Genomic DNA, 13,742 nt, shown 5'->3' with positions numbered 1-13,742 from the left:
ACCCAGTCACCCAGTCACCCAGTCACCCAGTCACCCAGTCACCCAGTATTTACATGTGCACAGCTAGCTTGAAGTCAGTCCCTGAAGTGGGGAGGCACTGAACCCCTTGTATATATCTGTCAGCCAGGGCTTCCTGATTGGCCCAGGTTAACAACTCCAATCAACAATCTCATAGTCAATAGATCCACCTGGTTCCAATCACCACACCCTCCATCCTGGATTAAAATGGATGAATCAGAAACTACAACTTATGCAAACACTCAGTCAAGAGAAACAGGGGAACAAGTGGGAGAGGGTCCAATCAGCAGCCACAACAAAATTAGTCTCCCACTGAGCTTCTATTTCACGTACATTTCATCTAGGCTGTGTAAAGAGGAGGACAGGAACGCTGTGAAAGAGGGTGTGGAAAGGGCAAGAGCCTTTCCATCATATTTCACGTCAGAAACTATTTGAGTGATGCTCCAGGGTTAACACACAATACTCTCAGATGAGTGACAACCTTCATTCATTCCCATGCTAATGGCACTAGACATACACAGCCTTTAAATGGTATCTCTCCTGCTACCACACTGGCAAGGGAAGTTGATGTCCTGGACAGCATCGATGTGCACCTGAATCTGGAAGCCAATCAACCCTAACCATATGTGCATGCATGGTGCCCGTCCACTCAGTGATCTGTTTCACCTCGTGCCCGAATCTCCCATGCAGGGTCCTTTTTGCTAGCCATCACACCTCCCTTGCCTCGCTTCCTCACTCCCAGGGATGGTAAACTGTGGGGCAGCAAAGTAAGGCACACTCTGAGATACATATCGAGAGCAAATGCTTAAATAAACCCATGAACTGTGAAAAATGAAGCTGGTGAGCTGCAACCACCAGTAGCATCATGACTTATAATGGAGATAACAGAGAGACAGTGCAAGCAAGGGAATGAATGGGAACACAACAGCCCTTACAATACAATAACCAAGACAGACATGGAGGTATAGCAGTATTGATCTAAGATACTGCTGCAGAACTAGAAAACAATGGTGCATGTAAGTGTTGAAAGACAATCTATTTGATTAGAGCTGGGAAACAATATAGCGGCTATTATGCTGCTGGGTGTATAGCACAAACCACCAAACAATGGGAAGGAGCAAATTTCCAAGAAAATTTCAAAGAGATGTAAGAATTTAAGAGTTGCATGATAAAAGTAGACTTCAATTATCCTGTATAGATAGCCTGTAAATGACAAAGATGGGGAAGAATTCCTGAATTATTTACAAGAGAATTTTCTTGATCAATGTACTTCTTGGCCAGTGAGGATGGAAGCAGCGCAGGTTCCAGTTCTGGGGAATGAAGTGGGGCGAGTAAAGATGTTTAACCGGGGGCTTTCGGGAAGCAGTGATCATAATATCATTAGGTTTGCAGTAATTATGGAAAAAGATGAGCAAAGATCAAATGTGAAAATACTCAAACACAGGAAAGCTGGCTTCAGTGAATTGCAAAGAGGAAAGAAAGAAAAGTAATATCAATTAAATGTTAACAGTGGTGCAGAAACAGGAAGGCGCTAGTCTTTGAAGCTGGTGGGGCATGCTGGGAAGGCAGTGGTTAAACAAAAGTTGGATGGAACCTCTGACTTTATAGAGAGAGGCAAAGGGTGTGATTTTAACTCTGACCAAACCCATTTACTGGCACAGAGTTAAACCCTGCCTACAGATTACAGAACCAAGGCAATTTTGCTAAAACAAAAAAAAATGTGCTGGAAAACTTAGCAACTGTAGCAGCAACTGCTGAGTGAGAAACAAAGTTAATGTTTCAAATCCAACATGATTCTTCTTCTTTCTCCTTTCACCTTTTCTTTCAGATTGCCAATATCCACAGGACAGCAATTTCCTTCTGTTTTAGCAGTTTTGCTAAATTTTAGTAAATCACGGGTTAGATAGAATGTTGAGTCCATTTCTGGACATCTCAGTTTATGAAAGATGTTAAGGTCTCATAAGATTCGTGGTGAATTTATCGAATGGTGCCAGAATGAATGCCTTTAACCTGGCAGATGGGAATATAATGTTGAAAAATATGAAGTTCTGCACTTTGCCAGAAAGAAGACAGGAGCTGAATATTACTAAGGTGGGAAAAGACTGTAGAAGTTGCAGCACAGAAAGATAAATCACAAAATTCTAGCATTCAAGGTCGGCAGGTAATAGCAAAGGCTATTGGAATGTTGGCCTTTATCTCAAAACAAATGGAGTATAAAAATAGGGAAGTCTTGCTAAGGCACTAGTTCGGCCACATAGAGAATAATGTGAACAGTTTTGGGTTGCTTCTCCAAGGGGAGGGTATTGGCATTGGAGGCAGTCCAGAGAAGGTTTGCTCAATTCATCCTGGGTATGGAAGGATTTTCTTATAAGGAGAGGTTGAGTAGCTTGGGCCTGTACTACTCACAGATTCTACAAGAATGAAAGGTGATCTCATTGAAGCGTATAAGATTTTTCGGGAGCTTTATAAGGTTGACGTGGAAATGTTCCTTCCCCTTGAGAGACAGTCTAGGGCCAGAGGGCAAATCTCGGAATAAGGGATTGCAAATGTCTTCTCTCAGAGCGTAATGAATCTGTGAAACTCTCTACTGCAGAGGGTTGTTAAGGCTGGACCGATAAGTATATTCAATGCTGAGACAGACAGATATTTAATCAGTAGGGGGATCGAGTGTTATGGGGAAAAGGCAGGAAGGTGAAGTTGAGGTTTATCAGATCAGCCATTATCTCATTGAAGGGTGGAGCAGACTGCTCCTATTTCTTGTGGTCTGTACTTCAACTCCAGGGAGAGACTGGAGAAGCTGCAGCAGTTCTCCTGCAAGTAGAGAAGGTTAACTGGAAATCTGTGAGAGGTGTTACACAGAAACATGGATGATAGCATCAGGACTAGGCCATTCGACCCCTCGAGTTTGCTGCACCATACAATATGATCATCCATGAGCTCAATTTCCAAATCCCGCAGCCCCCAATGATTTTTTTTTTATTCACCTGGGAGACAGGTCAGCATTTATCGCCCATCCCTACTGTCATAGAGTCATAGAGTTATAGATATGTACAGCATGGAAACAGACCCTTTGGTCCAACTTCTTGTTTTGTCTACCTCCTTCTTGGAAACACTTAATGTTTTGGCCTCAACCACTTTCTGTGGTAGTAAATTCCACTCACTGGGTAAAGAAATTTCTCCCCCTCTCAATCCTAAAATGTTTTACCCAGTATTCTTAAATGCTGACCCTGGTTCTGGACTCCCCTACTATCGGGCACCTCCTTTCTCCATCTAACCTGCCTAGTCCTGTTGGAATTTTATAGGTGTCTGTGAGTACTCGCTTACATTCTTCTAAATTCTAGTGAATACAATCCTAACTGACCCAAACTCTCCTCATACGTCAGCCCTGCCATCCTAGGGATCAATTTAGTAAACCTTCGCTGTGCTCCCTCCAAAGCAAGAACATCCTTCCTCAGATAAGGAGACCAAAAGTGCACACAATATTCCAGGTGTGGCACCAGTATTTGTAACCATTAAAGGCTCTGACTCATTAAATAAGGAGAAGTTGATTTTCATGACAGATGAGCGGGTAGGTAGAGCATATAGATTTCAGCTAAATGCCAAAAAAACATGAATTGAGGTGAGAACGGAAAGAAATTGATATAGTGAGTTGTTATGATCTTGGATACACTTCCTGAAAGTCTGGTGGAAGCAGATTAAATAGTGACATTCAGAAAGGAATAGGATAAATATTTGGAAGTGGAAAAAAATGCCCAACTCTGAGGCAAGAGCTGGCAAGTGGAACTAACTGGATGGCTCATTTAGAGAGTCACAAAATAGCCTTGTTAAAAGGCTGTATTGTTAGATGTCCAATCGACAAGTAAGATGAGGACAGCATGGCGTGCAGAACTGTGGCTAAAATCTCATGCTACTGCTGGTGAATGTAATTATTCTGCCACCTTGCACCTCTACCCACTACTTTCAGTTTTCTTTTCAAGTGACATGATTCTATAAAAAGAGAGGACATTGTGTCTTGTTTCGATGCTTCCTGATTATGGTGGAAAATGATTCCGAGCATTAAGTAGACAAGGCTCAAGCATCAATTACGAGCGGGAGCCCAGTCTTAAGAAGACAAACCCAGCCCATGCTGCCTAGCGACACAAGACGCTAGAAATGCAAAGGAAGAGTCTTTTGCAGTTATATAATTTCTTGACAATCTCAGGACATCCTAAAGCACTTTGTAACATCTAAAGAAGCATTTCAGGAGGGTAGTCACAGTTGTAAGTTAGGAAATGCAGCAACTAATTTGCACAATAGTAACCTCTCACAAACAAGAAGTGACAGAATAAACAGAAATTATTTGTGTTATATTGATCAGCTAAGTATTAGAGAATTCCCCTGCTTTTCCATTTTATAAAGAGGCGCATAATCTCTTACCTTTCAGGCTCAAAGACACGACCTCTGATAGTGCAGCGCTCTCTCAGTATTGCACTGAATTGTCAGCCCGGACTATGATCTCAAGTCTCTTAAGTGAATTAGATGCAACAAACTTCTCACTCAGAAGCCATGGTTGGCACTGTTGTGAGAAACTGAAAGACTGCTTATCCCAGAAAATACAAGACCTGTCTGCAAGCCGTGGATACGCTTCAGTGGCTTTTCTTTGTGTCAAGGTGCAGATTCAAACACTGTTCATTTTTTTTGACATGCATGCCTGTGATTATATGAGCTAAGAGCAGTGGACAAGGGTAATAATTTCCCAAAAAATGCAGAGAAAGAAAAGTATCTGCCCTTTTCACTTCACCAGACAAGACTCAACAAATAAAGGCAGAATCATTGCCAGGCTTCCACGTCACTGGAATAGACAAACAGTAGGTAAACTTAGAGGAAGATAAACAGGCCATACAATCTAATCTTCTTTGACTGCAGTACTGTGGTCATGTGTGAAACCAACGCACCAGGGAATAATGGATGGGGAAAATAGCAAGAGATATTTGTGTGGGTTGGAGTGCAGAAACACATCCCATTGATTGTTAGAGGCCAGGAAGAGGGGTGCGGGCGGAATATGTCAATGTGATCCTGTTTACTTCACCCACCATCATTCCCTACACTCAACACCCTTGTCCCATATTCCAACACCTCTAAACATGACTTCTCCTCTCTCTCAAGGATTCTCCTACATTGCAGGAGTTCAGGTATGCACAAATGCCAGAGCCTGTGGAATGTGAGCTATGCAGATTTCTCAATAGCTGACTGTAATGATGTTAATGTCAGTTGCCTTGTAAGATTGAGTATATTGTTCTGTATTTGAGAAGCAGGGGAATCCTGTGCATGTGTGTGCATGCATACATGTGTGTATATGTGTGTCTGCCTGTATGTCTACCCGCGTGCATGTGTGCATGCATACTTGTGTTTGCATGTTTGTGCACACACTTGTGTTGAAAGAATTTCATGGGGATTAGACAGAGTGAATTATTTGGAGAATGAGTTTGTCTTTTGTGATATGTGGGAATCTTCAGCAATGTGTATGTGTGTGTAATTCATATAGCGAACACAGTCTAGCGCAATGAACAGCACATTCTTATCACACATTTGAGAAGTATGGAATTTATTCTGCATAGGGAAGGGAGGTAATATCTGGCCTGGAACCATCACCTGTGAGGTAAAAGCAATTTAGAAGTTTATTTGGTCCCCATTTGTCTGCTTGCTGTCGCTATGGCAACAATCTCACCTTGGACTGTCCCTCAGTATTAGTAGTTCTGTGTTATGCATTGGCCTTGTGGAAGTAAAAGCAAAAATAAAATACAGAAATTCCAAGGGCTGGCTTTGTGCCAATTTAGTGTGGTTTCTTTGAGCTGATACTGAACCTGTATCATAATTGCAATTTTTGCAGCAATATCTGATGCTGCATTTATGTAATTATCATTTCCTGATCATACTATATCAACACTCTCCTGGTTGGAGTTCTACTCTTCATCCTAATAAAATATGTCTCATTGTGTATAACCCTCCATCAAGTTCATTCCCAGTGAGTTACATCTCAAACACAGGTTCTCATAGGAACTGCTAGAAGAAAAAGTTTAAGATCCAGTTAGTTTGTCCTTAGCCATCCTGGTGGTCTCCAGATATACAAAGATATACTCAGCCTCATATTTAAATCTCTCCAAGACTTCACCCTCCTCATCTCTATAAACTCCCCCAGTTCTACATCCTGACCCCTTTCTGAATTACAGTTTCTTCAGTCTCTTGTTCATCCATCTCTTTTGGTCCATCTAGGCAGCCGTGAGCTGCCTAGATCCCAAATGAACCACACCTCTTCTCTTCTCTTTTAACCCCTTTCCTTGAAACTCACCATGTTTTCTGTGGTGGGAGGTGCCAATTGGGTGGTTCTTTCCCAGCTTCTGGGAATGGCATTCTTTTCGGGAATGACAATTGCACTGGAGAAGTGCAACTGAGCCAAGAGTAATCAATTATCTGGTTTGTGTTAAATGGTGACTCATTGGCTGGAGTTCCATGCAGAATGGCTGGTCTCACCCACAATGGTTGTAAAGTCAGAAAGGAGACCCACGGGCCCTCTGCAAGAAGTGGGGTCAAATGTGACTCTGAGGCAGGAAGCCTCGCTTAGAAGAGTTAGAGAACCACTAATTCCTCAGTCTTAGCAGCAGTTGCCAGGGCAGTGACGATGGAACAGGTCGAGTAAAATGATGGGTGACCCAGTCAGTCAGGTCTCAGTGAAGAGGCAGCGGGGTGCGATTGGGGGGTGGGGGGGAGAGGTGACAGTACAAAGCCCTGATGTAGCTAATTAATTGACCACTTGGGAGTATGTAACGTACCCCACTGCTAACAAAATACCACAGGAGGTGTGAAAGTGACAGGAAAGAGAGCCCCTGATATCCATCCAATTTTACAACCTCTGCCTACAGGGGGAAGAGAATGTGGGAGAGAGACTGGGTGTCAGGGTATAAGATTCCAACAGTGATGTCTAAGGAACTGGAGACATTGGTCGTGTCTGATTGCTCAGTGGCACAGTGCCCTTGGAATGCCAACACTGATATCATTCTGCCATTGAGAAACAGGGAGGCTTGGCCGAGGGGATGGTCATTTCCACCATGCTGAGTACTTCTACACAATGTACCCTTTCATGGTTGCAACTCCAACACACCTCCCCGCTTCACCAGAGATTATACTACATAGAGTCATAGAATTGTACAGTACGGAAGGAGGCCATTTAGCCAATCATGTCTGTCCTGGCTCCCAAATGAGCTACCCAGCTAGTCCCATTCTCCAGCCCTATCTCCATAGCTCTCTAAAATTCATCACTTTAAATATATAACCAGCTTTCTTTTGAAACCTCCAATGGAATCTGTCTTCACCACTCTCCCAGGCAGCGCACTCCAAATCCTAACAACTCTCTGAGTAAAGAAGTTTCTCCTTATCTCACTCCTAGATCTCTTGCTGACAATATCGAAATTGTGAGCCATAGTTACTGACAAACCAGCTAGTAGAAACAAAATACCCTTGTTTACCCTGTTAAAATTGTTCATAATTTTGAACACCTTAATAACATCACCTCTTAATCTTCTGTGTTTCATGGAGAATATGCTCAATTTCTCTAATCTTTCCTTGTATCTGAAATTCCTCATTCCTGGTATCATTCTAATAAACATACACATGCCCAATTCCCAAGGGAAGTAAGCAACACTCCATCCTCCAAGCTTCCTCATTTAACCCTGCGCTGCCGACCACTCCCTCTCCCCGATCCTGAGTCTTCCATGGACATCTCATCATTAAAGAGAAACTTTTAAACTGGCACAGTTTTGCTTCGATCGACAGAAATCTGATGTCCTGACCCACCTGCCAGGAACAGTAATCTCTTTCGGCAAGTCCTTGACTAAGTTATTAACAGTTAGTATTTCAGCTGAAATATTTAAAAAGCCTTGACAGGAATTAAGAAGACAAGAACAGTATGGAGGAAAATATTCAGGATGTCAGCTAGAAAAGTAGGAGCTCCTTGACCCAGTTACCTTCTGCAATGGACAGCAAAGCTTTCGTCTAAATATTTTAACAATATTTGTTAATTAAGCATGAATATGAAAACTTGAGAAGGAATCCTTCTGCTAATGCAAATACTAACTCAAAATCCTGAAGCTGTCTTTTCCATTGTGTCACTTTTGCTGCCTAAATGATTACTGTGCCTTCAGTGATCTCGGCTCTAGCTCTGGAATACCTTCTCTATACCTCTGCATCTTACTTTCCTACAGGCCTTATGAGTTACCCTTTTAACAAAACCTTTGGTTACCTGACCTAACATCTCCTTATGTGGCTCGGTGTAGTACTTTGCTTTTATAACTTTGTTCTGTCTCAGGCTTACTTCAGTGTTCCAGTGAGGCTCAGCACAAGCACCTCATTTTCTGCTTGGGACCACCTGTTTAATCCATTCAAGATTATTGGACCTTTACATTAACAGCCAAAAGGGGCTCGAGATGTTAAAACTCTGTTCTTTTCTCCACCTGCTTAATTTCTCCAGAATGTTCTACTTATCTTACATTGAGAAGCTGGTGCATTGTTCAGATGAAAGACAGTATTTTTCCAATGGAAAAAAGGGTCACAAAATGTCCTGTCATCCATCTTTTCTCCTGATTGTGATTTTAATGGGTTTGACCCTTGAAAAGAAAACCACCTGCTGCATTGTACTGAGTGACAGTATGGATGCAGAGGCAGGTTGGTTAGGAGGCTCTACCTTGGTTCTCTGATGCACTATCCTAGCTCCTAACTGATGAATCTGTTTTTGTGATGTTGCTCATGTTGGCCAGGACACCAGGGAGACCAGCCCAATCTTTCCACAGGTAGTGTCGTGGGATCTTTAACATCCATCTGCAAGGGAGAATGGGCCCTTGGTTCAATGTCTGATCCAAAAGACTTTCGACAGTCTAGTGCACCCTCAGAGCATTAAGAATCCAGAGCAGGACTTGGCTCAGGATGGGATAAAGAAAGCTGGACAAATATGCGTGCATGCTGCAGTGTAGAGGAGGGCACAGGGTCAGGGCTGTGGATGGCAAGTTTAGGGCAAAAGCCGGGAAGCATTTATTATCTTGGAGGTGAGCAGCAGTTGGGGTTCATTGCCATGAGGTTGAAGCTTGAAGCACTGTAGCTTTTTCAGAAACGCCTGGATGCTGTAATAGGGATGACGTTTGGGCTGGTACCCTGGCAGGATGAGATCAAAAGGACTCCACTAAGATCAATTGGGCTTGATGGAACTCTTCCTGCAAACCTTTCTCAGCACCTGCAGCATTTAGTGTACACACAGTCAGGAAGAGTGGTCGGTAGTTTTAGCCCTATGTTTAATTTACATTCCTTTGTCTCCAGGTGCCTGCCAGCAAGAAACTGTAATGAAATTAATATATGATATACAGGAGCATACTTTACGCTAGACATCAGAGGGTAAATCTACACCACCGCAGATATCAGGGAGAACAAGTCAAGCTCTGTATGTTAGGTTCCTTTATAACCTGCTGCCTCAAAGCAACCACCTGCCAGGCGTGAATTTGAAAATGTTCTGCAAATGTTGTTGTAAGATCCCAGAGAAAACATACACACCATTCCAAAAATAACTTTTCATTTACCACTTGCATTCCTCAGATTCCCGATTTGCCGTCTGAAATGAGGGAACGGGCTGCATTGATTGAACCAGCTCTGTGTCAGGCTTCAGCATTAAGGACAGAGAGAGAGATGTGCGTGAGTGTGTGTGTGGCATTTTACGAGATGAGGCAACCCTCCTAAACACATAGAGGGGCTGAGAATGACACGTCTTCTGATTTCACAGCCCCTTGTCATGAAATGAGAGTTCGTGCAGGCATGGTGAGGAAGATGGGTGAGTTTGGAGGGGTGCTGAGGTGGGAGGTGAACATTAAAGTAGAGGAGACAACGTTCTCCCCAGCCATGGAACCCCTCAGTCTGGAGGTATTGTTAATCCCTGGTGTCAGAAGTTGGCAGGCCCTTGTGACAGGAATGTCAGGGCACCATGAATGACAGCTTAAGGAGCAGAACACAATTTCGATCCATTGTCCTTTTGACGCAGTTGCACGTTTGGTGCTGTCCTCACCAGACACCCACCATCAGAAAGATGAGGCAGTAAGTCATTTTAATCTTCAGAAGATTTCCCCATGATGCATTAGGAGAAAGACCACCTCTTCTAGACAATGTATGGATGCCTTGGAACTTGGCTGCATCAGGCCCTCGCACCCCTAGCCTTCCTCCGATCAGCTCCGGCTTTACCCTGCCCCCAACATCAGATTCCCTGACCTCTGGGAGCAGCACCCACTGTATGCCTCCTGCTATGCCCTATGTTGTTTCTGACAGGTTTCAGGCAGAAACGGGATGTAGGTAGCGGTTTATAAACTGACAGCTCAAGCCTCGTGGGGCAGTGCCCTGGGATGAAATTGAGGTTTGGAGAAGCTGAGGGCATTTTTCCACATCACGGCTGATGGCAAAGGGACACCGCATGCCTTCATTGTCTCAGAGGGTCACCCCTTATCCCCTGGAATGCAGGCACTGCATGGAAGCAGAAGTTTGAAAGACCGAGTGGAGATTGGGTTACAGATCAAGAATCTCTGAGAGCTGATAGCTCAGCTTTCTCTTGTTGTCACACCTTTTGGTTCTGAGGGATGGGCCAGCATATCAGCGAATTCAGAGTCTCCTGCACAATCTCCGTCTCTGTCTCTCTCTCAGCCTTACCACACAGCAAGGCAACATGAGGGCCTGGAACCTGTTGGTGGTGGTACAGTCTGTGCTCCTGTGTTGATAGTGCCCACTGGCAGCACACACTGGCGCCGGTAGCCCATCATCATAATAAAAGGCTATGAAGTCTGACTCAAAGCGTAAGTAGCTGATGAAAAGCAGTTTGGTTTCCAGGAGTAATTATCATTAACTCCACCGGAGGAGTAGAATATTAATTCTACACAATTCTATCAATTAGCATATTATCCATCTGTGTCCTTCATTAAATTGCTGCCACTGAACATGAGTGACTACAATGTATTTTTTATGTAAGCTTGTTTTGATGCTCGCCATGAATGAATACATTTATATTCTCAATTTGAAAAGCTTCCTTACCTTCGCACACAGGGCAGCATTCTCCTGGAATCTTCACTGGGTTCAAGCAGCTCTGACCACAGGCTGTGGCCACACAGTGGGGCTCTCCGTTAATACATTGGCAGAAGGTGCAATCGTCTTCACGCCACCTGTCACCGTGGGCACGGATCTGCCCATTGGCATAACACCCAGCGGGGTTGCGGATGGGGTATATTGGATCTGTCAGTGGAAAACACAACATGCACAATGGGTTACGGTCACGGCGCATGTCTTCAGAGAGATCACAGAGATAAGCAGACACAAACAAAAGGGAGTGATGGGCACAGCGGACAGAGAAAGTGACACAGGAGAGATCAACACGAGCCACTGGTGAAGCGAACACACAGCAGGGCTGTCATGAAAAACACACAAACCGATCTGTGAGACACACGTGTGAGCTGAATACAGTATTCAATATTCCAGTTATAGTATCTCCTGTTGTAAATCAACTTGTTTATGGTACAGCACTGACTATAGCCACTGACATGTCAGAATCATGTGTGATGAATTCCTTTCTATTGTATGTAATCTGTGCTGTAGGTGTCAGCACTCAGTAAACCCTGTAACATTCAGGGGAGAGACAATTCCAAGGGGTTGCTGCATTTGACTGTTGGATTGTTAAATTTAACTCTTCCCTACAATTAGTGATGTGGCCTGTGTAGCAAGCTTTTCAAGAGATCACTCAAAACAGTTCGGTGGGGTGGGGTCACGGTTATTTGGAGTTAGAAGATAGACAGAGAGAGAGAGAGAGAGAGAGAGAGAGGCAGGCTCCATACAAAAAGTAACTTTTAATCTGTGCTGTACATCTGAGCCCCACTGGCTTGTGCAGTCAGAAATTAAGAAGTAGCTCTGGGGGTCAAGAGATGCATAATTAACAATCCAGTTGTGGCTCAGTGTGAAGTCAAGAGCAAGCAGACAGCTCTGTACACACAGAATTCAGCAGGAGGTTCTAAGAGTCAGTAGATACAGCTAAATGTTGGAATTAGGACTCAGGAGTGGTCCTTGGGGCTGTGGCGATTTGGAAGAAGCTATGTACTACTAAGAGTTCAATGAAGCTGTGAGCAAAGGTGAAGGAAACCCACAAGCAATATGTGATAATACGCTAACTGATGTTATTGCCTGATGTTAATTTTGGGATGTCAGAAGATAAGTTAGATCTAACTTTGTACAGCACGAATCTAGCTTTGTCAATAATCTTTATGTGTTAGTTTAAGTTTTTTTTTGTCATAACCTAGTTATCCTTTGTGAGCAAAGAAACCAGGCGGAATTGCTTCTCATAATAAACCTGGATATTTAACCACATCCCCACTTGAGTTAAACTTAAAGTTTGTTACGACCAGTGGAGGTGTGGGATGAGGAAGAAATTAGTGCACCCCTCCAACTTTAGTCATGACATAAAGTATCCACAGAGAATAGGCCATGAAGTTTTTTATTTATAATACAGCTCTGTTCAAAGACGGGTATGTCACCACATTAGTGCAGGGCTCTTTCTGGGGAATAGACTGTAAAGTAAGAGAAATTGAATTGCTGTTCAGGGAAATATTGCTCAGTGGAGTTACTTGTGTGTTTGATTTAGTGGCTTGTCCCTTGTGATGTAGATGACAGTGCTCATTGTCTGAGGTTTGTGGTAAGCTTCCAGAGGGTGGCTGCTCCCAGGAACTAAAGTGATGTTTTTGGGGTGTCCTTATAGCAGGTCCTTTGGCTGCTGTGAGAGTGCAGCCAGGCTTGAGCTCTCCGTTGAAGATTAGTTTTTGATAAGCTGAGATAGGTTGTGCCTCCCTAATCCAGCACTCTGCAGGCTGGCACCCTCAGTCCGTGTGGTTTTTCAAAGAACCATTAGTGCTTCCAGTATTTTACACTGCAACAAGGAAGATTTCCAGCATTTAACTGCAGTAAAGGTAGTGTGAAGAGCAGCAGGTCAAGGATTTAACAACTGCAAACAGGGGTGGAAGTGGTGAAAGGGATAGTATAAACACTCTCACACTGACCTCTGATGACCTCTCGTGAGGTCCAGCAAACTGTCTGACCTGTAAAAGCCCTGCCCTGTCCTGAGGCTGCTGGATTATGGAGGAACAACTGGTAAAAGGCATTCCTGGCTACATGACCAGCCCAACTCAGTCGCGTCTGCCTCAATGTAGCGTGGACACTTGGCATGCCAGCAAGGGTGAGTATCTAATGGTCTGGGACATTTTGCTGCCATCTGAGGCTAGGAATGGGCTTTTCCATTAGGAGAGTAGCAGTGATGGGAAGCACGCAGAGGTGCAGCACCAGGTCTTGCATGCCGCCATCTTGATAAAAACTGTATTTTGATATTATTGAGAAAAGGCCAGACAGAGGGAGTGGGTCAAAAACAGAAATTTCTGGAGAAACTCAGCACATTTGGTAGCATCTATGGAGAGAAACCAGAGCTAACTTTTCAGGTCCAGTGACCCTTCTTCAGAACTATTAGTAGCTAGGAAAAGGCAGTATATATGCTGAAAACGGGGAGCCTCTGGTTTTGTTCCTCTTGTCCTGAAGAAATTATTTTTATACTAAACTACCATTCAGCTCTTGAAAGGCAAGCTCCAGGTCACCAGGCATCACCTCTTTTAAGAGATAGCGACAAAATCAGAACACCC

At 43.7% G+C, this 13,742-nt stretch overlaps 1 protein-coding gene across 2 annotated transcripts in view; it reads right to left on the bottom strand.

Annotated features, from left to right (window-relative positions):
- The window catches only part of crim1 (cysteine rich transmembrane BMP regulator 1 (chordin-like)), a 243,568-nt gene that overhangs the window by 49,431 nt on the left and 180,395 nt on the right, over nucleotides 1-13,742 (bottom strand). For both annotated transcript variants that reach the window (XM_048601057.1, XM_048601058.1), the window contains exon 7: nucleotides 11,107-11,304. In XM_048601057.1, coding sequence (XP_048457014.1) covers nucleotides 11,107-11,304 — 198 coding nt within the window. The remainder of the gene's footprint in view (nucleotides 1-11,106; nucleotides 11,305-13,742) is intronic.

Source organism: Rhincodon typus, chromosome 9 (assembly GCF_021869965.1).
Source record: "Rhincodon typus isolate 14 chromosome 9, sRhiTyp1.1, whole genome shotgun sequence".
NCBI classification, from domain to species: Eukaryota; Metazoa; Chordata; class Chondrichthyes; order Orectolobiformes; family Rhincodontidae; genus Rhincodon; species Rhincodon typus.
The sequence above is the reverse complement of the archived record's forward strand: the minus strand, read 5'-3'. Positions and strand labels throughout refer to the sequence as shown.